The sequence below is a fragment of the Sceloporus occidentalis genome, unplaced genomic scaffold (assembly GCF_023333645.1).
Source record: "Sceloporus occidentalis isolate IW3139 unplaced genomic scaffold, rSceOcc1.0.p SCAF_348, whole genome shotgun sequence".
NCBI lineage: Eukaryota > Metazoa > Chordata > Lepidosauria > Squamata > Phrynosomatidae > Sceloporus > Sceloporus occidentalis.
In genome coordinates, this window is record NW_028317328.1 from 331740 (window position 1) to 358367 (window position 26628).

General features: G+C 45.0%; 1 protein-coding gene across 1 annotated transcript in view; it reads left to right on the forward strand.

Moving 5' to 3' along the window:
- Nucleotides 1-993: 993 nt before the first annotated feature.
- The window catches only part of LOC149274085 (sodium- and chloride-dependent transporter XTRP3-like), a 122626-nt gene continuing 96991 nt past the window's right edge, over nucleotides 994-26628 (forward strand). The window contains exons 1-2 of the mRNA XM_089505849.1: nucleotides 994-1005; nucleotides 6338-6461. Of these exons, the coding sequence (XP_089361975.1) occupies nucleotides 6341-6461 (121 nt within the window). The 5' untranslated portion in view covers nucleotides 994-1005; nucleotides 6338-6340. The remainder of the gene's footprint in view (nucleotides 1006-6337; nucleotides 6462-26628) is intronic.

Consider the following 26628-nt stretch of genomic DNA (forward strand, 5'->3'; position numbering starts at 1 on the left):
CCCCTCTTCCCACACGTAACGCGTAAAGACTCTCTGGCAGGCATGAAAATAACTTCTAGGTAAAAATACAGGCAAGCACTGAAAGAGATATAAAAATCTCGGGAGAATATTAATCTTAAGTACAGCTATGCGACCAAACCATGAGATGTGGGGTACCGTGTGTTGCGTAGATCTTGGATCACCGTAGCTAGTAGGACAGAAAAGTTAAGCTTAATAATTTGGGAGAGGTCTGCCGGGATCCACAGACCTAAATACTTAAAGGCCGTGTCCTGCCATTTGAAGGGGAAGGAGTGAGTCATAGTTGACCGCAGGACATCAGGGACATTTATTCCTAAAATTTCAGATTTTTGCAAGTTAATTTCATAATTGGACAGGGCAGTGAACCGGGTCAGTTCCGAAATAACGTGCGCCAGGGAGAGGTGTGGATTGGTTAACATGCACAACATGTCATCCGCATAAATTGCAATTTTATGAGTGGTGTTCGCAATAGTTAAGCCAGTAATCAAGTCATTGTCGCGTATTGCCTGGGCCAGAGGTTCCATAGCTAGAATGAACAGCAGTGGGGAGAGGGGGCATCCCTGTCGTGTGCCATTCCTGAGATGCAAGTGATCCGAAAGGATGCCATTGACTTTTATGCGTGCAGATGGGTTGGTGTATAAAGCAGTGAGTTGGTTGATAAATGGGCCATGAATACCCAATTTACGTAAGACCCGAAATAGGAAGGGCCAGGACACCCGATCAAATGCCTTTTCGGCATCCATAGAGACCAAGGCATATGGAATGTTGTGTGTGTGAGCGTATGTGATGAGGTTGAGTGCGCGAATAGAGTTGTCCCTGGCCTCTCTCCCGGGCACAAATCCGACCTGATCCTTATGAATGAGGGAAGGGACGTAACGTTGTAGGCGCAGTGCCATTACCTTGGCCAGCAACTTAACATCGGTATATATCAGGGATAATTTAAGAAAGCGATCGCATCCCCGTCTAGCCTCTGAGGCAAGAATTGTTGTAAATAATCATCAATACTTTGGAGGTGTTCAGGGGAGCCGGCAGATGGAGGGCTGATATCATAAAGCGCTTCATAATAAGAGTGGAAGCAGTTAGCGATTCCATGAGATTCATAATGAATAGAGCCATCTGGTGACCTAATTTTGGGAATATAAGAAGAAGCCCTTTGGACACGCAAAGCCCTGGCCAGCAGTTTGCCTGGTTTGTTCCCCAGTTCATAGAACAATTTTTTGGTCAGGAGGAAGTGCCTTTTCGTGGTGTCATCTAGGAGAGAGGCCAGTTGGTCTCGTAATGTGTGTAATTGAGTCAGAACCTCCGGGGCAAGTGTGAGTTTATGAGATTGTTCTAGGCGGTGGAGCTTGCGCGTGAGATCTAGGATAGCAGCCAATTTTAATCGTTTGATCGTGGAGCCGTTTTATCAGGTGACCACGTATTACCGGCTTATGGGCACCCCATACCAAGGGAAAGGGCAGTTCTTCCGTAACATTATCTTGAAAATAGTTGTGAAGGTGTGTCGTGAGCGCTGCGACATGGTGGGGATTGTCAATTAAATTTTTGTTGAGCCTCCAGCTCCAATGCCTGGGCGTGGGGTTCGTGAGGCGTAGTGTGAAGTGTGTCGCTAAGTGATTGTAAGCCTATTTCAGAGGTATGTAAATGCAAGAGGTGATGGTGCGAGAGGAACAGACTATCCATCCTGGTATATCTGTTATGAACGTGTGAATAGTAAGTGTAGTCATTAGCTGTTGGATGTTGCGATCTCCAGGTGTCAATCAGTTGGTGTAAGTGTAACGCCCGTTTACCTTTTTTAATGTTGGAGTAGGGGATGGATGAGGTACAATGCAGTAGAGCAGCACTGGTAAGACCTTAGTTGGAGTATTGTGTACAGTACTGGAGACTGTATCTCCAAAAGAATATAGGTACTTTCAAGAGAGTTTAACCCCTTAAGGACCAGGCTGTTTTTTGTACCCTTTGGGACCGAGTTTTAACACTGGTGAGCAGGACCGGACTGGCCCACCGGGATACCGGGAAATTTCCCGGTGGGCTGGTCGTTCCTTGGGCCGGTCGCTCTGTGGGCCGATCGCGGGAGACAAACCTTCAAAACAGCCGCTGAGTGGCATATAGGGGTATAAGGCATTTCTGGAGGCAGAGTGGCATATAAGGGTTTAAAAGGCATTTCACGGGGCAGAGTGGCATATAGGAGGGTATAAGGCATATCAGGGAGGCATAGTGGCTTATAGGGGGGTATAAGGCATTTCTGGGGGCAGAGTGGCAAGCCTGGGGGCAGATGTGCATAACTGGGGGGTAGGTTGGCAAATAAAAGAAAATAAAAACAAAAAAAATATTTTTCTCAATCACAGCTTTTCTTAAATATGAAAAAATAGTTTACATGAATTAATAAAAAAATAAGTACGTTTCTTACAACAGGGCTCGACAAATCCCAGGGGCCAGGTCGCCATGGTGACAGAGAATTTTGTCCTGGCGCCTAGGTTTTGTCAGCCTCTTACATCCATAAAAAAATGTGGATGTAAGAGGCTGAGTAACCACACGGGGGCGCTGCTGTCTGCCCAGGAGTCTGGGCAGACAGCACAGCCACTCAGAGCCCGCCCCCGAGCCTGAGATCACTCCCACGGAGTGATCCTGTAGGCTGAAACCGCGGTTGCTGCAAAACCAGCAATCGTGTTATCAGCTGCCACAGGCAGCTTCAGGGAAGGGGGTTGTGTGTTGATTGGTTCCCCACACAAGTGTGGGGACCTGACCCAACACCCCCCTGCTGCCTGATCGCTCCATGAGAGCGACAGTGCAGCGTTAACCCCTTCAATGCCGCGATCGCGGCATTTAGGGGTTAATTCCCGTTTTGTACGGGGCTCTGCTGCTGGTGGTCTGCCTGGAAGCCCAGGCAGACCAGCAACAGCAAAAACGAGCCCCCACAAGCCCTTTGATGATTCCTGTAGGCATGGAAGCCTACAGCAGTCATCAAAGACTCCCCTCCCTGCAATGGCTGGTCTATAGACCAGCAATTGAGTCCCAGCTGCCAGAGGCAGCTTCAGGGACAGGGGAGAGGGTTCTTTGGTCTCCACATGAGTGTGGACACCAGCCCCAACACCCCCCTGCTGCCTGATCGCTCCATGAGAGCGACAGTGCAGCGTTAACCCCTTCAATGCCACACTTGTGTATGACACATTCGTGGCATTGCAGGGGTTAACATTTTTCCCCACAAGCTTGTGGGGACTAAATATCAGTCAATGCTGTGCTCCAATGGAACATCAGCATCGAAAGAGTTAAAAAAAAATAATTAATAATAAAAAAAAAAACCAGCACTGACCTGAAAGTCCAGGGTGCTTCCAGGTCAAACGCTGTGAGTTTAGTAAGTGGGCTGATGATCAGATCACTCCTAACCAACTGTTAGTTTAAAAAAATCCTGGCTCCTAACTTTTTTACCTGGCGCCTAGATTCACAACAAATTTGTCAAGCCCTGTCTTACAAGAATATCGTGAAGAATAATGTGATCACTGTTTTGTTCCACTGAATAAAATGGAACTTTTTAATCTAAAAAATTTTGCACTACCAAATGTTTTGATTCCATTATGTCTAATGTATTTCATTTATTAGGGCCTTTTAACACTTTTGCTTTCTGGCATTTTAATACAAATAATGTGATAAAAAGAATGTTTTATAGTTATTTGTATGGCAAATAGTGTGACTCGGGTATGTATAAGGGGTGCGTGTGGGTACAAGAGATCGACCGCAAGATAAACTATATGGGGCTGGTCTCCAAATGTTTCCAGGGCTGTTTTTCATTCCCAGTCCGGCCCTGCTGGTGAGACCTTACGGAGTATTGTGTACAGTACTGTAGACCATTTCTCCAGAAGGATATAGATATGTTGGAGAAAGTTCAGAGAAGAGCTACTAAAATGGTTCATGGATTACAGGATAAAACTTACCAGTACAGGTTAAAGGATCTTTACATATATAGCCTGGAAGAAATTTACATTTAAATACTTAAAGTTAAAATATATACCTTACCATTAAGACCTTCTGTAATAATACTAATACAAATATTTAAAAACTTAGCCAGTTCCTGGTGCCTATCCCGATAGAAAAACATGGACTGGGTGCTCATCTCATTGGCCTTTTTCTCCGTAGAATAGCATGGATCAAGCATGCACTATGGTGATGTTAATAAGCTCTTTTCCCATTGGCTGTAATTTTCTACACCTCCAATAATGAATTAGTACAGCCCCTGCCATTTATTGGTTGTTCTGTGTAATAGTTGTCTATTTGCCTTCAGAACTCTGATCTCTGACAGTCGGGGAAGGTCTGCACGATGGACGCAGACAACCCCCGCTGCTAACCGCACCTCCTTCCGGCTGCAGCTAGGACAACACACTGGGAGCCAGAAGCACCTGTAAGTTTTTTGTTTTTTTGGGGGGGGTGTTAAATGGGGGGCATAAGGCATTTCTGTAGGCAGAGTGCTCTATGATATGCCTTTTCACCCTTAATGCCACTCTGCCTCCAGAAATGCCTTTTAACCCTCTATATGCCACTCTGCCTCCTGAAATGTCTTATCCCTCCCTATATGGCACTCTGCCCCATAATATGCCTTTAAACGCCCTAAATGCCAGAGTGGCATATAGGGGTATAAGGCATTTCTGAAGGCAGAGTGGCACACAGGGGGTCAAAAGGCATATCATGGGGCACAGTGGCATATAGAGGGTTAAAAGGCATATCATGGGGCACGGTGGCATTTAGAGGGTTGAAAGGCATATCATGGGTCACAGTGGCATATAGGGGGTTTAAGGCATTTATGGGGCAGAGTGACAAGCCTGGGGCAGATGTGCATAACTGGGGGGGTAGGTTGGAAAATAAAAGGAATTAAAAGCAAAATATTTTTCTCAATCATAGCTTTTATTAACCCCTTCGCTACCTTTGCCGGTTCAGGACCGTCATGACATGAAGGTCACTAAATGACCTTTGACGGTCCTGAACCGTCAAAAAGTAAAATAAGCTTAGAAAGTGATCAACGATCACTTTCTTCGCTTAAATGGTGTTACTGTAATGCCTCGATGTCGAGGCATTCAGTAACGCCGAGATCGGCATCGGGGGCCATGTCTGGCCCCTCCCCGAGGCGTCAACGCCCGTTTTAAAAGCGTTTAGGAGGCGATCAACGATCGCCTCCTAAACTTAAATGGTGTCGCTGGAATGCCTCGATCAGGAGGCATCCAGCGACACCAAACACTTACCTCTGGGTGGGCTGTGACCGCTCCGGAGAGCGGTCACAGCCGCAGCTGCCGGTGTTCTTCGCCATCAACAAGATGGCGGCCGCCCTGTAAAAGCAACAAACAAGTTTTTAAAGTTCGCTAGAAGGTCTAGAGAACTCTGGCTCCACTTGCAGGTTGAATACAGGTACTGCATTCAACCATGCAAGTCAATGGAGCCCAGCTTTCTAATCACAATGTGATTAGTAAAATATTTAAAAAAAAAAAAGATTTTTTAAAAAAGAGTAAAAGATTTTTCAAATAAAAGTCATAAAATGTGTTTTTTTTCAATTTTTCACCATGTTTTTTTATTTTTTTTATAGTAAATAAGATGATACGATCAAAATAATGGTATCTGAAGAAAGCCCATCTTGTCCTGAAAAAAACAATATATAACTTATGTGGGTACACTAAATGGGTGAGGAGAAAATTACAGCTGAACACAAGCACCACAAAAGTATTAAAACAGCCTCTGTCCCACAGGGTACAAAACGAAAAATGAGCCCGGTCCTTAAGGGGTTAAAAAAAATAGTTTACATAGTTTACATGACTTAACATTTACTGGTAAAACTTTTTTCCTATAGGGTCGTCTTATATTCAGGCTTTTTCTTTTTTTCCTTAATTAATATTCAGATTTTTGGGGGTCGTCTTTTAATCATTGTCATTTTATAATCGAGCAGTTTGCATTACAAAATAATTAGAGCTGAAATAAATATTATACAAGATAACTTTCTAGCTATATTATGCAATTTTTATTATACTTTCATAAAAAGTAGATAAGCCATTTTATCGTTTTTGTTGTGTTGTGTCAAAGTTCTCTTATTACATTGTTCATCCGTAGCCGGAAAATAGTAAGGTTCAACCGAGCTACCCTATGTACAATCCAAAATGCATTTTATTTTGCCTTCTGTTTCTCTATAATCTATTTACTAGCATTCCACTGAATCTGTTAATACGATTAGTAATTAAAAAAAAAGCTGACAAAGATTGTAGAAAATACACACCCCCTTCAACGTGAATTCCAGTTCATAAAAAAAAAATCACATAGCAGAACAGGCTCTTGGCTTGCAAGAAAGAAAATGGAAAAGCCTCGTCCACTGTGGGATAACTCTTTACAGTTTGTGTTTGCCTGCATATCCTATGCTGTTGGGTTAGGAAATGTTTGGAGATTTCCTTACTTATGCCAGCTGTATGGAGGTGGTAAGTGGGTTTTTTTAAATTTTTTTTAAATTTTTTTTTTGTATTTACTAAATAGAACAAAATTACCATTTTGCTTTAAGAACGTTTGAGCTGGTATTTCCATTTTAAGTAAATATTTCTGATTACTTGCAATCTTACTATTGACAGACATCATGTAACATCCTCTTACTAAAAACATTAGTGCTTTATTTTCTGCTGATCAGTTATAGATGCATTGAACACCTAAAGGCAAAATATGTAACATATATTTACCACATCTGTAAATGAAGGTTTCTTTATAAAGTGCATTGTTCTGCATAACTGGCAACAAAATGTGTTAATAGGACCTCTATAAATATTTGGTATGGAATCAAAGAAGGGTTGCTATAGAGGGGTAGGGGCAATTTCCCCCTTGGCCATCTGATTTGTAAGTTTGGGGCCACTATCAGAAATAATTTATTTGTGCTTTACTTGCAATTCTACATAAAGTGAATTTGTGCCAAACAGGACTTGATTAATTGTAAAAAGTTGTGGATCCTTAAGAATAACAGGGAAAGTTGTAAATTATGTTTTCCTACCACTTGTTTGCATTGTATTGTACTTTATTTTGCCCCTTAGACTTGCATTTCCACCTCCCATAGTTACCAGATTCATGAACATTCAATAACAATTATGTACTATTTTGTGGTGGGCAATAATGTGTTGTAGTGTCACACAATGGTGCCACACATGTTCAAAATTTTATCATAATACATATATAATAATAACATGTTGTAAATCAAAATTAAACGAATCAGATGTGGTATTTTTCTTACTGGCACTGTCTCTTTAACCCTTTCAGTGATGAGGCAATTTTTAAGCTTGTGCACAAAGGTTGAAAATTACATTTTACCATTTTACTTTGCACAAGACCAGATTCAAAAGGACCTGTCATAGACACAAGTGTTCTTTTGTAGGATGAACTTTTCTTCCAGTGGGCAACAATCTCCCATTAAAACCACATTTGATTATATTGCTTTAAATTGCTGTTGTACAAATCCAAATTTTATTTTTATTATAATCTCCATAAAAGAAAACAAAAATTAAGATGTAATGCAAACAGTGATTTGCTATAGCATAAAGATTGAAAAAGACATGCCAGTTTAATCTTATTGCATTTGCCCATTGTACAAACAAATGATAGCAAACCAGATTTTTATAAAATATTTTTTCGCACAATTGATCTGAAGTAAATGTCACGTGCCAGATATGTGCAATTTAAGTATATCCTCAATCAACCAATCAAAGCCCCATGATAAATTACATATTTTCAATGTTTTGTAAATATTGTTAATTGTGATATCTCACAACTATAATAATTTCTTCTAATCTTTTTCTATTTCTTAAATAACACTCACTGAGTTTGTAAGAATTACTGTGGAATCATTACCATTGTCAACGATTCAAGTAGATACTGTTATGGTATAAGAGAGGGAGACTCATTCAATGAATATGGTGTTAAGTAGACCTGAGCTGTATACTCGCTGTTTAGTCTTATGGATAAGTCTTTAAAGATAGTCAAAATGTTGGGATTTGAAAAACAGTAAATATTCAAACTTTTATATAATATAAAAACACACCTACATGCATAATGAAGTTGAAGAAAATACAGAAAAAAGCCAAGAGCAACTGGACAAATGTTTCTGTGCTTGGCTTTTTTCCTGTGTTTTCTCCCTCTAGATATTGCTGTGACAACATTTTGACTATCTTTAAAGACTTATCCATAAGACTAAACAGCGAGTATACAGCTCAGGTCTACTTAACACCATATTCACTGAATGAGTCTCCCTCTCTTATTAGGAAGTACAGCATTTGTCTGCACAGTACATTATACCATGCACTACTCCAAGTATTGTAAGTGCAACTACAGACTAGTGTAATTGACATGTGTAGTATGGAAACATTTTTGAAAGGTTACTAAAGTCATACATGCAAGAATTCATCTTGAATCAGAATATAATTAGTAGAAGTCAGCATTATTTTGTGAATGACATGTCTTTCAAATTAACCTTATTTAATTTTATGAAGAAGTTGGTAGAAATATATATCTAGGAGTGGTAGTAGATGTGATCTACTTGGACTTTGCTAAGGCATTTGATACAGTTCCAAAAGGTTGCTGTACAAATAGGGTTAGGGGCAAATGCATGTACTTGAATTGGAAATTGGCTAAAATATAGAATGCAAAGAAATGGAAAATTCTTAAACTGGACCAAGGTATAACGTGGAATACCTCAGGTCCTCTTCTTTTAATTTGTTTATTAATGATTTGCCATATTGCATTGAGAGTCATATCTCGGTGTTTGCTAATAACACAAAATTAGGTAGAGTAATACAGTCTAACATCTAACGTTGATGTTGCTTCTCTGCCAAAGGATTTAGAGGGACTGGACAGTCATGCGGCAAGTTCAATACAGACAAATATAAAATTATGCATTATGGGAAAAATAATAATAATGTATTATATACTTTAAATAATATCTCCTTGGGGAAAGCTACTAAGGAAAAGTATATAGGAATAATTGTAGATGACAAACTTAGCAACAGTGCGCAATGCCGGTCAGCACCTGCAAAGGCCAATAGGATAATGGCTTGTATAAAATGGGTTATTGATTCATGGAGAGACTAAAACAGTTGCATCTATATACGCTAGAAAAACGGGGTCTTAGAGGGAATATTATAACATTGTAGAAGTATATGCATGCCAATTTAAAAAGCTCTCCAGCAGGCCCGGACTGGCCATCGGGCACACTGGGCATTTGCCCGTTGGGCCGGGCTGTGGCAGGGCCGGGTTGACTTAGGGGCTGATGGAGCTGCAGCTCCAGGCCCCTACCTTAAAATAGGCCCAGTCAGGACCGGACTGACTGGGCCTATGCGGCCTCTACGGCCGCATTAACGCAGGGCATAAGGGGCACCTGCCCCTTAAGCCCACTGCAACTGCGACCAGGTCTGCCACTCTAAGGGGCCGGGAAGCCCCCACCAGGGCCGGCCTTACGGGTGTGCGACCGCACAGGGTTTAAATTAAAACATCGGGGGGGGCTTGTTTTTTTTTTTTTTTTTACTTTATTTAACATCCTCCATGTTAAATAAAGTTTTTGTTAACTTTATTTAACATGGAGGATGTTAACCCCTTCATTCCCCTATAGACGTACCGGGACGTGACAAAAAACGCCTATTAACAATCCCCTATTGCCGGCTTTCTGCTGTCCGATCTCCTGTAACAGCTTCCGGCATGAAAGCCGGTAAGCTGTTACACTGTAAACTGCCCGATCGCGCAGTTTCAAACGTGCGATCAGGCATTCCCTTCCGGGTTGCGTCACTGCTGACATAACCCGGAAGGTCATCGGAGGACAGGATATACCCTGCAGGGATATCCTGCCCTCCGATGAGGCACGCAGATGCTGCGATCTCGATGCAGGTCTGTGAGGACCTGCATAGAGATCACAGTGTGATCGGTGCAGGGGGATCGCGGGGAGGGGAGTGAGAAACCATGTCTCTCACTCCCCCTCCTGTCCTGTAACAGAAAAGCTGGGGGAAAAAAAAGTTAATTCATTAAAAAAAGAATATTAAATAAATCATTAAAATAATAATATAAATAATACAAAAAAAATTATAATGTGAGCTGTGATGTCATTGTGACATCAGTGGCATGTTCAGGAGGTCCCTAAGAGGACCTCTAACCATTTCTGTGTTAAAAAAAAAATAAAAAAAATATTAAAAAAACCTTACTTCCCATTGACCTAGTATAACATCTAGCCAGTATAACCCTCCTGCCCCCGTTCACAACCCCCAAACCCGTTAAGCCATAGGCATAAAAAGTATACAAAATTGTACACCTTATAGTATGCTCCCTGGTGCTGGGAAAGTCTGGAAAATCTATATAAATTAGGTATTTCTGAAATCAGGACACCTGAATTGATAAACTTGGAGGGGATTTTCCATCACTTTACCTAATTTTGTGAGGATTCAGAGGGAAAATGTAAAAAAAAATTCGTTTTTTTTCTAATCTTCGCTAGTGTTTACTAAATTTCTCATTCTATATTTTCAGCTAATCATTCAACTATGGTATCAAACGAAAGCTCAATCTCTCCTTAAAAAAACAATATATAGTTTACATGGGTACACTATTCACAGGAAAAGAGAATAATCGCTAAACCGACATACCCCAAAAATGGCAAAATTGCTCCGGGCTTTGAGGTACCAAAAACCCCTGGGATTGAAGTGGTTAAATAAAGTTAAAAAAAACCCCGATGTTTTAATTTAAGCCCTGTGCGGCCGCAGACCCCTAAGGCTGGCCCTGGTGGGGGCTTCCCGGCCCCTTAGAGTGGCGGACCCGGTTGCAGTTTAAGGGGCCCTACGTTAATGCGGCCGTAGAGGCCGCATCGGCCCAGTCAGTCCGGTCCTGACTGGGCCTATTTTAAGGTAGGGGCCTGGAGCTGCAGCTCCATCAGCCCCTAAATCAATCCGGCCCTACCGCAGGCCCGGTCGTAGTTGCTGCTTGCTCCGGCAACAAAATAAGTAGGGTGAGGGAGGGGGGTGCAGTGAGAAGGGGCAGAGAGGGGTTAGATAGTGAGAAATGGGGAGACATAGCGAGAAGGGGCAGATAAAATGGGGAGAGGGGGTAGTGTGAATGCGCATGAGAATGAATGAATAAATGTGTGGATGAATTGTGTAAATGCGTATGACAATGAATTCATGTGTGGATGAATTGCTTGAATGATTTGTGAGACTGCATTAATGAATGTGTTAATGATTTGTGTGAATGAGTGAGTAAATGCAAAGATGGTACATAAAGGGTGGGCTTTAACAATAAATAAATAAATAAAAATGGGCTGCTCGGGCTTAAATGCCCGGGCCTATTTTTTGTCCCAGTCCGGGCCTGCTCTCCAGTGACCTGTGCATTAATAGACATGTACAAAGAACCAGAGGTGACCCTCTTAGACTGGAAGAGGGAAGATTTCATAAAAAACAAAGGAAGGGATTCTTTACAACAAGGGGAATGAAGGTATGGAATTCACTGCATAAGTAAGTGGTGCTATCAGATACAATGGATGCCTTCAATAAGGGTCTGGATATTTTTTTCAGAAAAGCAGAACATACAGGGCTATAAATGGGAAGGCTTTGGACAATTTAAACAGGGATTATTGAAAAATCACAATCTAAACAATCAAAATAAGAGCATAATGATTTTCTATAAAAGTCATTATAACAACAGTATTACCAAAACTGAGATTAGAAACCCAAACCACTCCAATGTTTAAAAACAAAACAAAAATTTGAGTACATGCCAATAATACTAAAACAACAGACATTTAGCTATGAGCAGCAATGCAGGTGGCCAAGCCCAGCAGCTAAGCTGCAGATATTGTGAAAATGCAAAATGTGCATTGAAATCAAATGGCAGGCAAAGGGTCAATGTGTCTAGGTGGAAAGCCATGTGACCGACTGACTTGCCATTAACAGATATGATCATAGGTTAGGTCATAAATCCGTACAGCTGTGTCAGTTGTAGAAATAATGAGTTTTATTGATTTTTTTTGGTTCATTGGATATTGGTGCTAGGGTTAAGGCATAGGGTCTCGATATGGTGCATGTAGATATTCGTAATTAGTGTCTAGAATTGTAGGTAACATGAAGTGTTTAGGTGACTCCATTAACATTTTAAATAGGTTTGAAATTTTCACTTTGGTGATCCAAGGTGACCACCAAACAATGGGCCCTATCGAGTCACCACCTACAACGTTTCCCAGGACCCATGAGATGATTATACACACCACGTTTGATTTCTGTGTTGTAAGTGGCTTCCAAATAAAGAGGTTTTAGTGATTTAAAATACATGTGCCACAGGAAGCATCAGTTTTTTGAGTACTGGTGCACATCAAAGAGCTGTAGTTTTTTATGATTTTGATGATTTTTCAAGATGGCGCCTGCTACAGGTGACCTTTGTTATGTAACGTTGCTTGTAGTTGGTTTTAATAAGGTTTAGTAGGCGTGCAGGGGCAGATATTGCAATTGACATGGTGCCAACGGTGTTTTGACACACTGCGCGCATTAAACAAACTTGACAGAGGAGGTGACTGAGGTTAAGTGTGCAAATTTGCAAACAATTGTGACCAGCAGTTCATGAGAAGTTGATTTAAGATTAAAGAGAAATTAAGAATGGGGGGGCACAATTGCAGAGCTATTGACTTCTGTTGAAAAATTAAGACAAGGGTCATGGACATAGCTGGGAACTTCTGGGCTGCAGCTACCCGGAGCCTTCTCTTGCGGGATGCGACCAGGGAGGTCATGCTGATGTCAGTGGGAAACACCCCCATTTAAAGTGAAAATGGGCGGGGAGCAGGGCGTGTCAAGATCCCGCTCCTATGACCCGGAGGATTCGGGTCTTGATGCGGAGAACCTGAGAAGAGGTGCTTTACCCAGCGATCTCTGAGTCAAACATGGAGAGTTCCGAGGTATGGTCATTATGTGAAGCTACTGTGAATCTTTCAGAGCTATAGCTCTGGCGGTTGCAGAGAAGAAGATTGTTGAAAAATAAAAAATCCTTGGGGCCACAGATCATATTACCTAGCATCCCAAACTTGTATGAGCATTACAGTATAATCTGTGCAATAACAATAGGTTGGCCACCTAATTGCTATATGGACATACAACCAGGGCCAGCCCGACAATGGAGCCGAGTGGGGCAACCGCTCCAGGCGGCACTTTTGAAGGGGCGGCACTTTGCCCCAAGCCCCCTTTTTTTTTTTTTTTTTTTTTTTTAAGCGAAAGAGAGAGAAAGGGGCGCCTCCTGCGGCGAGTCTCCCTGTTCTGTCTCGGTGCCGGCTTGTAATGCTGAGTGCTGGAAGATAACCTCATTTCCGGCGCTCAGCATTACAAGCCAGCACCGAGACCGAACAGGGAGACTCGCCGCAGGACTGCTGAAAGATAAGTACAAGGGGGGGGGGGTAAGGGTAGATAATAGGGAGGGAGAGGAAGGGTAGATAGATGGGGGGGGCATTTTAAAATTCGCCCCAGGCGGCATTTTGCCTTGGGCCGGCCCTGCATACGACCTACAGAACACGAATTTCATAAGGCAGCGTCTTGCAATCAACTTCAAACCAGAATAACAGAGTTAAGACATATCCACACATCACTTTACTAAGAAGCTGAGTGCTCTATTGAGTTAAAAAAGAAGTGTGGGGGCTAAAATGGCTTAAACTACTCTATGGGAAGCAAGCACTGCTGCAGAAACTTCACGAAGACAGTAACATAAAAGAAAGAATGAGCAAATAGCAATGATAAAATTTGGTAGAATCGGAATGGTTTCAAATATCTATATAAATATAAAATGAAAAGTCAACCAATTAAAGAGGCTATTTAAGGAATAGGAAAAACAACAAAATATTTTATTTGTTATGATGTATCAATTTACACAGTGTCATCATTAGACAGTACTGTGTAATTCTGAAGGGGTTTGGTGGGTATATAAAATAATCCCTCAAGATTATAAATTTGCGAGCAGAGCTGTCTCCACTTTATGTATCGGTTTGTCTTAATCCGTCAACTGTAGTCTTGTTGTACCCATTGAATATTTGTATTGAAAGAGGCGCTGCGTAAATTGTTGGCGTTATATAAATAAAAGCTAATAATACTTATGAGTGAAGGAGGTAAAGGAGGAGACTGTGGCATACATTAATGATGTTAACTCATACCTGACCCTCTTTTGGCAGGATCTTTACTGCATCACTGCATGACCATTGTGGAATGGTCATCTCTGTAATACATTTTGAACTACATCTATAGGTTTGAGAGGGGGGAAATGGACCTACTAAACACCTTAGTCACTGTTTGGTTCTTTTTGCAATTTACATGACTGTGTGAAAGAAATGCACAAAGCGTCAGTTGTCTAAACTCCTGCAGAGTACAAAGGAGCTTTTCCCTCATGTACTAGATTATTATTTTCCTGGCAGAGAAAAGGGGCACAAGAGGTCAAGGAGTCCTAAAGCAAGAATTCTTTAGTTTACTTATGCTGAAAACAAATATATTTGTTTCCCTTAATGAGATATACAGGGTTTTATAATACTAGAGCAACAGTATTCTCATGAATGAAGTAGCGTCCAGTTTCGGTACCTCTTTCACAAATAAAACAAGAGACACTTCTTTATTTCAAAATTTTATTAACGTCAGAATGGAATTATTTGTCCGCGGTGCGGACTTAAACACCTCAGCACCGCGACACTCAACCTTTATTAATATGTCATAAAGTGTCAAATATTATAAACACAACCAATTTGACACAACATATATCAATAATTATTGTCAAAACGAAAGACAACATAACCAATTGTAACCATTAATAACCAAATTAATAGCCTGCTGGTATGGGCGTGGCCACCTGTATCTCTGCTGGAACTGCCGGCGTCCCCTAGCGCGGCAGTCACATGACCTTACGATTCACAGAGGCGCATGCCCCTGGAGTGTCCTGCACTTACACCTCTGTGCACCACAAGTAACCATACCTAGATGGTTAACTCCTGCACCGTACCAGCTTAACCAAACCAGAGTACCCGGCCAAGGCCGGAGAACGCGACCCCTTGCGCTTCACCGGCTCCCCAACACAGCCTCGGCCCTCTCTAAACCGGACCGAACGTCCAGCAGCCAAATGTCCAGACCAATGTCGGACAAATGAACACCGTCATCACGGAACAACCCCGCAACGTCACCCACCAAGTCCCTATGCCTAACCACTATGCCACCCCGAAAAGCCACAAAACGCGAAACCGACCTATTAACCTGCTTGCGTGCCCGCTCAATACCGGCCAACGAGTTGGCACCACGCCAACGCAAACGGCACACTATCTCAGACCAAACGAACACCGTCTCCGGGTAAGCGGCCCAAAGCTGAAGCAGGTCTGCCTTAATATCAGCTATCAGCGCCCGGATAGGAACCGAACACAAATCATTCCCACCGACATGCAGGAGCAGGATCCGGGGCACCCCATGGATCTGAACGTGGCGAGACACCTCTCGGGACACACGATCCCAACGCATACCTCGGAAACCGAGCCAGCGGACCGTCAACTGCGCAGGATCAAGACCCAGCTGTCTCCCATTCGGACGCACAGCAGCCCGACGCGCCGCCCAGAAGACATAGGAGTGCCCCAGGATCCAAACTGCTCCTAAAAAACAAAAAGAAAAACAAACGTCAAGAAAACAACCTTCACAGCAAATGAGGACGAACATACGACAGAAAACGGCTAGACTCCCACCTGCCCAACCTCATAATCACCTCCTGACGCAACCCCCACCGCGCAGCTTCCGTAGCCGCCCCAATCCGGAAGGAATGGGACCCATACTCATCAGCCGACAAACCGAGGTACGCCAGGGCCCGCTTAAACAAGGCAATGAACTGAAACCGGGACAGATGGGAACCGTCCATATGCACCAGCAAAGGCCCCCCAACCTGAGGCCGAACTGCAAGATAAGCCGCCATACAGTCATGCGGGCAAACCGAAGAACCGGGAAGAGACTGCAAAACAATAAAACGACCCCTGCCCTCCTGATCCGTCTTGGACCTCCGAAGACCCAACCGGACCCCCCCACCGGACAGCAAAACATCATCGAACAGCAGGCCACCAGGGACAGACTTGCTGGGACTCACAAGCTCACCAATACGGAAGGCACCAAAAAAGGCGAGGACAAACGCCAGCCGAAACAACAAGAACTCCTCCCGCGACACACAAGCCCCGTCTAGAAACGCCACCAAATCCAACAGCAGAGGGTAGGAAACCGGCCTCCTAGAATCACGCCTAGCAGCACCCCGCCGATACCCCCGCAGAGCCTGACGGACCATAAAGGTTTTAGTGAAATCAGGCTCACCCCCAGCCTTAAAATGAAAAGCAAGAGCAGCCATCCGGCGACCCAAACCCGCAACAGACACCCCACTACTAAACCAATAACCCACCAGCCACAACAGGCACTCCGCCCTACTAAGACCCTGTTCCAAGGCGGACGCCTCGGCCCAAAAAGCAGTCCATTCACCCCAAACCTGATCGTAAAAACCACGAGTAGCAGGGACCAGAGAACGTTGCAGAAGGACCTCTACTCCAGCTCGCCCAGACTCCACATCCAAGCCGGAAAATCCGTGCCCACCTTGTCCGCCCCGGGCGCCAAAGCGAAGAATCGGTCCCACTGCAAACGAGAAAGGGAGTCAGCCATACAATTGTCAACACCAGGAACATGAGAAGCCCTAAGGCACATATTAAGCTGAAGACAACGCAACACCAAGCGCCGCAACAGGCGCAACACGGGAACCGAAGAGGAGGTGAGATTAGAAATCGCCTGAACCACGGCAAGGTTGTCACACCAAAAACGAACCTGGCGATTAGCGAGACGATCACCCCACACCTCCACCGCCACCAAAATGGGAAACAACTCCAGGAAAGTCAAATTCTTAGTCAAACCCGCACGAGCCCAGCCGGCCGGCCAGCTCCCCACACACCAACTACCCCCAAAATAAGCACCGAACCCCACCGCACCCGCGGCATCCGTCCACAACTCCAGGTCCACATTAGTGACCGGCTCCTCCATCCACAACGTCCGACCATTATAATCACGCAGAAACAAATCCCACACCTCAAGGTCCTCCTTCAGGGATCTCGTAAGCCGCACAAAATGATGTGGGGCCGATACACCAGCAGTCGCCAAAGACAAACGCCTCGAAAAAACCCTGCCCATCGGCATAACCCGAGACGCAAAATTCAATTTCCCCAACAAGGACTGTAATTGCCTCAAAGTGACCTTGTGCAGCCGCCGAAAACTCGCAACCAAAAAACGAAGCTCAACCACTTTCGCCTCAGGGAGCCGATAAGACATGTCCCCCGAATCAATTTCAATACCCAAGAAACACAAGGAACTACACGGCCCCTCAGTCTTATCAGGTGCCAACGGGACACCAAAAAGACGTGCCACCTGTTGCATCGTGGCCAACAAAACCGCACACTGAGAAGAACCCGCCGGACCCACACACAAAAAATCGTCCAAATAATGAATAATAGAAGGGAGACCCGCAACCTCCCGAACCACCCACTCCAAGAACGTACTAAACGTCTCAAAGTACGAGCAAGAAATGGAGCAACCCATCGGGAGGCACCTGTCAACAAAAAACCCATCACCCCAAAAACACCCCAACAAATGAAAACTTTCCGGATGAACAGGAAGGAGACGGAAGGCAGCCTCAATATCAACCTTTGCCAACAACGCCCCCCTACCAGACACCCTCACCCAATGCGCCGCCCTATCAAAAGACGCATACGAGACCGTACACAGAGCCGGGTCAATACCATCATTCACCGACTGCCCTTTCGGATACGACAAATGATGGATCAACCGGAACTTGTTTGGTTCTTTTTTGGGGACCAGGCCCAACGGGGACACCCGCAAATCAGGGATAGGGGGGGAAGGAAACGGACCCGCCATCCTGCCCAAACGCACCTCTTTCAACAACTTGTCAGAAACAACAGACGGATTGGCAAGCGCCGATTTAAGGTTACGCGACCGAGCAGATAAACCCTCAACCTTAGACGGAATGCGAAAACCCTCACGAAAACCCTCCTCCAGCAACCGGGCAGCATCCCGATCGGGATATTTAATCAGCCACGGCAGCATCATCTCCAGCCGCACCGGAGTCTCCCCTTTTGCCAGCACTGGCCCTACCCCCTTTCTGCCGCTTGAGGCACTTAGTAAGCGGGTGTGCGCCACTACAGCCGGAGCACTCATGCTTAAAGCGACACAACGTGCCCCACTTGCACTGCCCCTCATTAAACTTCCAGCAGTATCCTTTCTGTTGCCCAGCCGACACCCCTGAACCGGAAGTGCCGGCTCCCGTCTGAAAAGGCTGAGACCCAGGACGACCCGGCGTCATAACGCGCAGCCACAGTGCTATATCTTTATGGTCCCAACGGACCCCAGGACGCACCGCCATGCGCTGCCGGAACTGCTCATCATACCGCAGCCACGCCTGCCCACCATAAACCCGATACGCTTCCCCAATCGAGTCAAGGTAGCAAAATAACCCCGAACAATGCTCAGGCGCCTTCTGACCAATGACACTGGCCAAAATGGCGAAAGCCTGCAGCCAATTAGAAAAGGTGCGAGGAATCAAACGGTATCTACGCTTCTCCTCATCCTCCTTTTTAGTGGCCTCATTTTTTGACGGCCTGTCAAGATTAAACTTTTCCAGAGGGAGGAGCGAAAATATTTCCACATATTCCCCCTTCCAAATCTTTTCCCTCACGTCCTGCTTCAAATGCGTACCCAAAGGAGCCTCAAAACAAACATATATCTCCCCACGGGCAGCGTCCGCTAGACGAACAGGATCCACGTCAGCGCGCGAACCCCCAGCAGCCGGGTCAGCAGAAGCGCTGCTAGCGCAAACAGGCGAAACAACAGGCGAAACAGGCGCAATAACAGGCGCAAGAACAGGCGCAGCAACAGGCGCAGCAACAGGCGCAGCAACAGGCGCAGCAACAGGCACAACCTGCCCCACGGCCCCAGCCGGCACCCCAGTAACAGCCGGTACACCACCACCACTCCCCAAAGCACTGAGACCACCAGCCCCAGGCGCACCATATGACCCCCATACCTGCGCCGGCGACGCACCCTGACCCCCCAAACCACAAGTCGCCACCAGGTCACGAAAAACAGTAAGCAATTGGAGCGCTACCGCCGAGCTATCCCCAGAAACCGCAGAAGCACTCCCACCACCCCCAGCCAACCCCCCAACAGGTGTAGAGTGTGAAACAAAATCAGAAAATAAAGGAAACAAATGCTCACCCTGAGATGCAGCGCCCCCAGCGGTGGATGTAGAAGGCACAGCCTCCGGAGAATGTGCAGCTGCAGTACCGGAACGGAAGGCAGCAGGAGTGTCCAGCAGGTCGTCCGCGGCCTCAGTGCGTGGAGCAACTGAGGAACAGCCGGCAGCAGCAGCCTCCCCAGCGTCTCTGCAGGCACCCAGGGCTCCACGGGCCCCCGCACTGGCCCGCAAGCCAGGCCGAGACGCAGCCTGCGTGGGGTTCGGAGCCCTCAGCGGGGAAGCGGCCCTCCGCGACGATCGCACCCGGGCGCGAGCACCGGGGCGTCCAAAATCGAGGCCGCGGTCGCGGCCTGTACCGCCAGGCCGCAAGGAACCCGCACCGGCGGCGCTAGACGCCCCGGACGCCCCGGCAACGGAGCCCTCGACCCCGCCGCCAAGCTCCTCCCCGGAGCTGGACCTAGACTGCGGCGGGGATGATCGGAGCGGCGGCACCTCCGGGCGAGGCCTGCCGGCCCTCCCGGAACGCGCCGGACGGGAACTCCGGCGCTTGGTAGGCCCGGAACGGGACACGGGGCGGACCGGAGACGCAGCAGCCACTCTCCGGCCAGACACCTCCGGGCTCAGCCTGACGGGAGGGCGGGAGACCCTGGAACGGCTTGACCTCGACGTCCCAGGGGCAGGTGAAGGACCAGGAGCCGGAGAAGAGGACAGGACCCCGGACAGACGCTCCCGGAGCCACTCAACATCTCCCCCAGCAGCCTCCTGAAGTTCCCGAAGCAGGGATTCCATGCTGGACGCCATCAGGACCTGCAAGACAAAAGGTGAAAAATCTCTTTGAAAATAATTGCCCCTATAGGCCACGACCCTTCCTTATATATCCCCCAGGGAGGGTAATTACCCCCTCCCCTCTGGCCCCTGCACGTGCCTCCAAACTTAACTCCTTCCGTGCTAAAATTTCCGCTTAGTCATGCCTTAACCCCTTAAACCGGCTTGACCATTGGTACCTCGTCCGCACTACATTCATGGGGCCCCTCTGTCCAATTCTTTCCCTCCGGGGCTGTTCTGAAATTGCCCTAGGCTCCAGGAGAGAAATGTGCCCTGACCCATGTCACTTAAAATATTTACATATACTGTCTTAACTGCAGAGGAAACCTGCTCATTTATTTGTAAGTTATGTGTTCCTCTAACTGGAACTCTTGTGTGTACATTTGAACATTAAGTGAGGAAATAAGTCAAACTGTAAATGTGCAGTAATACTGCAGTAAAAGTGCAGTATTGCAGTTTTTTCATGTCCAAAAAACTGCAGTATTACTTCAGAAAAACTGCAGTATTTTTTTTGTAAGGGAAGTGCGGCATATATTTGGGCAAATACGGTAATAGTCATTGACATACATAATTTCCTTCAGCAGACACACTGCATTTTAAGGCCACAGATTTAAGCAAAATATCTTATTATCTTTCAGAGCCTTTATTAACCTCTTAACGACAAAGCCCGTACACGTACGGGCTTGCAGTGCAAGGTCATAACGACAAAGCCCGTAAATGTACGGGCTGCTGTTAAACAGCTTCCACGGAAGCCTCACAAGTGAGGCTGACCGTGGATCCAGGGAGGAAAGCCCTCCCCGCAAGAAAAATGGCCAAAAGAAAAATAGCGCCCGGCTAAAACAGCTTAGGAAGTGATCGGAATCGCTTCCTAAGCATAAACGGTGTTGCTGACATGCCTCGATATCGAGGCATGTAGCAACACAACCCCCCTACCCCGATAGCCTTGTGATTGCTCCGAAGAGCAACCACAAGTGCCATCATGTAAATGACATTGCCGCCATTCACAAGATGGCGTCAACAATAGAAAACTGAATGAGTTCCCAGAGCCTCTTGAGAACTCTTGAGCTCCTCGTGCATGCAGGTACTGCATTCAACCATGCAAGGTCAATGGAACCCAGCTCACTAATCAGTGTGATTAGTAAAAAAAAAAAATGTAAAAATATGGTAACATGTAAAAATTCCCCACTGTCACCAAAAAAATAAACAAAAATACGTTTATTATGAGCAAGTCCTACAATTCTATATCTTCACAAAAATTCCTGTGCGGAACTAGTTAAAATATTGGCATTATAAATGCCCATAGGATGCCTAGTTTTTAAAAATGTATGATTTGATGGGGTAAATTGAATTGGCCGGCTTCAAAGATGTCCCAAATATGGGACGTGGGCTTATGTATTACCATAAAGTTTGACAAAGGCTGGTGGTAAAATTAGTGCATGGAAATGGTTAAAATACCAGCATTTCAAATATCTTGGGCTGTCTAGTTTTCAAAAATATTTGGTTTGATCTTGTTGGGCTAGTGAGTGCAGCCGCATAAGTGCTGTGTGTTTTTGTTCAGCAAGCAGTGATGATAACTGTTTTGCTGTGACATTTTATTTTCTAATTTCTTTTCAAGAAAGATTGACTGTGTGATGACAACAACTGTACTAAGCAAAGCTTCAAGGTACTAGCTGTAGTACTAAAATAATTATAATCTTTAATCTTAATCTATAATATATTATATAACATAATATAAATTCTAATTCATAATCTATAATATAAGTAATTCTAAATTCTAATTCATAATCTATAGTCTTCTATCTATAATCCATAATAGTAATTCTTCTAATATATATTATATAACATAAAATAATAAATTCTAATTAATAATCTATTATATATATACGTAATTCTAATTCATAATCTATATTCTATCTATAATCCATAATATAAGTAATTCTAATCTATTAATAATATGATATATCTTAATATTAATTAATAAATCATATACTGAGTCTGATTTAACCTCACTTTAGCTTAGTGGGCTTGAGAGCATCTGCCTAGAGTTAGACTTAGAATAGTAAGGAATATAGCTTTAGGTTTAGCATAGTAGTAGGCTAGGCTCTTAGGCCCGTGTAAATTCAAATTAAAAATAAAATACTGCTAGTTAATATAAATAGTTAATCTTGAGTTAATAATTTAAATAACTTGAGCACTTTGGCAGATTGCACACAACAGCACAGTGCAGTTTTACTTTTTCAGCAGTAGCACTGAAGAGAACTTCCTCTAATTTTTTTGTCTTTAATTTTTTTTCCCCTTTTTTTAATTTTTTTTTTTATAGTTTTAAACACTACACTACACACACAACACAAAATTTGAAATGGATCCTCCTTTTGGGACTAAGGAGGGACAAGCTCCATCTACCACCACCACCAGTTCTAAGATGCAGCCTTTGTGTCAGCCTAGTCGGCCAAGTAGTCCAAGCTCTCGCTTATCATTTGGGGAAGCATTGCTTGAAGGATCATCAAGTAAAGGAAAGGCACCAAAAGCAGGCAGTAGTAGTGCTGCTAGGCCCACAAGCTCTATGGTTTTTTACGGAAAGCCTAAAGCACCAGAAGCACGTTCAAAGTTAAACGGTAGCACAACTAGTACTTCTACTAGCTCAGTGAGTAAGAAGAAGTGCCTTTTGCCCCAAGCAGCATCTTCCCCATCCACAAGCAGCATGCAAGGTACCAAGCAGAGCCAAATTAGCAGCAAGCATTCCTTTGTAGGGAAAAAAAACACCTCTACCGCCTCTACCACCACTAGTGCTGCGCCTACTGTTCCCACCCGTACCGCCACGCCATGTCCTCCTAGTACCTCTAGCAAGCCACCAAGTTCTTACAATATTTTTGTAAAGACAGTTAGAGAGAGGGCTACACATAGTTGAACTCCACCTAGCGAGGTACCAGAGGAGCCTGAGACTGAGAGGCCAAGTGCAGAGTCTGTTCTTCCTGCTCTCACTACTACTAGTCACGATATCAGTCTTATCTCCAGCCTAGCAGGAATTCCAATTAGCAGTCCCACTATGGCCAGTACTGGTAGTACCACCAGTGCCACCACCACTAGTTCTGCCACTGTTCATCCACCCTGAGCAGGAGAAGCAGCACCCAAGGCACACTCCAAGGCTATGCGCGCCCCAATTTGGGAGCACTTTGAAAATGTTGGAGAAGGGCGCTATGGAAAGTGCAAACATTGTGGGACACTAATAAGCAGAGGGAAAGTGTCTGGCCATTTTACCAGTGCTAGCATGAAGCATCACCTCAGTACTCAACACAACTCTGTGCTATTGGGGAAAGATGCAGAAGTAAAATGTAGTGCAGGCAGCATAGCTGGTGCCCGTGGTACTACAACAACAACTAGTACCATCTCCAGAGAGAGTGGAAAAACCCCAACAGCTGCTTCTGAGCCAATAGCAGCAGCAGCTAGTGCTGGCAGCCAGAGACCAAGGCAGGTTGGAGCACTGCATGTCCAGCCCACCCTGGAACAATTTGTGGCATTCCACTCCAAGAGGTTAATGTCCAAACAGCAGGCCAATAAAGTAACGCGACTTATTGGTCAGTTCATTGCTGTTGGGCATCCTTCTCCATGATTGAAGGGGAGCCTTTCAAACAATTGATGGCGGCTGTGGCTCCACAATACACAGTTCCGTCACGTTCCACTTTCAGTAGGAACATTGTCCCCTCATTGTATCGGTCCTGTGTTTCAGCAGTGCAAGAGGAGCTTTCCAAGGCTGCTGGTCAGTCTGTTCATTTCACAACAGATTTGTGGAGTGCACCTAGTGGGCAGCATGCCTTTCTTTCTTTGACAGCACACTGGTGGCAGCCCGGTGTGCCCAAGGAAACTGCTGCAGCAGGCTACCGATCATTCCTTCTCCATGCAGAAATGATGGATGAAAAGCACACTTCCCAAAATATTGACGGAGGTGCCAATATGGTGAAAGCGCTGCGAGATGGTCATATTGTTGGTGTGCGCTGTGCAGCCCACATCATCCATCTTGTAGTGAAGGCAGCAATGTCAGAAGGAACTAATGTAGCAGCAGTAGTTCTGTCCCGCTGCAGAAAAATCGCTGGGCACTTTCACCATAGTGTTAAGGCTAGCCAACTTTTGAAGGAAGAGCAATTGAGGTCAGGTCTTCCCGTACACTGCCTACGACAGGATGTCAGTACGTGGTGGAACTCCACTTTAGAGATGCTGGAGAGGATTTTGGAGCAGCAGAGGGCAATCCATAATCTTGCCTCAGAGCATAATATTGGGATTACATCTCCATTGAATAGGGAGGATTGGACAGTGATCGCCCAGCTAGTGGCAGTCCTTAAACCGTTTAGGGATGCCACTGAAAATTTAAGCTCAAACACTGCCAGTCTGGCCCAGGTAATCCCAGTGTTCTGCCATCTAGGCAGCAAGATGGATGTGTTCCTTGAAAACCGTGAGGCTGTTCAAGGTGGCACTCTACATCCTGACGTAGCAGCCATAGTCAGGAAGCTGAAGGATCTGCTAAAAGTACACCTTCGCAAACGTATGGAAGAGAGTCCCGAAATGATGCTAGCGTGCCTTTACGATCCAAGAATTAAGGGAAAGCTAGCAATGAAATTCAATGTTCTCAGTAGCTACCGGGAGCAAATGGTCAACAAGGTGCGTGACTGGCAGCGTAAAATGGGAATGCTGTCCAAGGAGGGAGAGGTGCAGGAGGAGGAAGAGATGATGTTGTCTGCCACTCCTAGCAGCAGCATCAGCAGCAGTGCCACAAGCAGAACAACACAGCTGAGTGGAGCAGCTGCGTTTTGGGAAGAGGCACTTGGGAGTATAGTTGGATCATCTGACAGAGCTAGAAGCAGAAAGGAGAGTAGTGCTGCTGAAATGGTCAAACTTTACCTCTGTGAAGTTCCTTCTGCGCCTAATGTTGATCCTCTTAGCTACTGGGATGAAAAGAAGAGGGTGTGGCCTGCACTCTCATGGGTTGCGCAGCAGCTACTATCATGTCCACCAACCACTGTTCAAAGTGAGCGCGTGTTTTCTATGACTGGAAACATACTGAGTCCACAGCGCTCACGCATGGCACCTCATCTGATTGAGCAGATTGCCTTTCTTGAATTCAATCTGCCCAAGTTGGGTTACCCAACTCTTAGCTTGGAAAGTTAATTTTCTTTCTCTAATGTTCAAGGTAGTGTCTCCCCCTGGTTGCACGTGTTTGCGGTGTGGCAACACCTGCTACCTCCGCCGGTGTAGCTAATTTACGCTAGGGCCTTGTGTCTGAGTTCTGTAAGTCCGCTCCCAAACGCCTAGGATTGACTTTGGATGCTTTGCCCTGGGGTGAAACAGGTGAGCAGGTCATCAAATGCCCACTCATTCGCCTTTCCCAACGCTGCTGCTGGTGGTGGTGCCAGCATCTCTTCTCTGCCAGTTCGCTTCCTGGCTAGAGTCATGCCCAAAATGTCACTAATGGTAAGGGTAGTTTCTCCCCCTTGGCTGTGTCTGTTTGCGGTGTGGCAACACCTGCTACCTCCGCCGGAGTAGCCATCTTACGCTAGGTCCTTGTGTCTGAGCTCTGGAAGTCCGCTGCCTAATGTCTAGGACTGACAGTTGTTTGGATGCTTTGCCCTGGGGTGAAACAGGTGAGTGGGTCGCCAATTGCCCACTCATTCGCCTTTTCCATTTACATTTCATTTTTTTCCCGTCTGATACACAACCTACTAAACATAACACATATAACACAGTGACATAACACACACACACACGTACAATTCACAAATCACAAGGACCTTTCCTCCTTTTATTTGCCCTGGCATTCATTTCTACACTCACTAGCATTAATGCTATAACTCACACTTCACCCTATAACATTTTTCCATCCACATACCTGCCTACATACCCAACTTTTTCAGGGACTGTCCTGCTTTTTTCCTGTCCCATCAAATTTAGCTAAACTAGGTATCCTAGTGCACATATGTATAGCTGGGTAGGGTAGCACTACAACATTAAATAAATATAATAAAGTAAATAATAAATATAACTTTAAAATAAAATTAAATAAACCCCAATTTTTTTTTTAACACCCATTAAAATTAAATTATTATTTAGAGATAATACATCTTTACAAAACAGTGCACTGCTAATACTCTTAAACATAACCGTACATTAACCCTAAGCTATTTTTAGTTATTGTCCCACATTTTTTCCATTCGCATACCTGCCAACACACGCAACATTTTCGTGGACAGTCCTGCTTTTTTCCAGTCCTGTCCAGTAAAAGTTGGGTTGTTGCAAAGTATGCCATTATAAATAGGTAGCAAATGTTAGGCATGTATTTAAAAGTGGTCCAAAATCGATTTAAAAATGTAAAATAATCCCTGTTCTTTTATTAAACATCTATGGATGTGTGACTGTGTATGATAAAAAGGAGGCCAAGTTCCTTGGAGCATTTGTCTAGGTCTCGGACAAGACAACTGCTTGGAGGAACTTGGCACTCAGTTTCGGGCAATGTGTATTGTGTACACCTCGGATAGCACCATG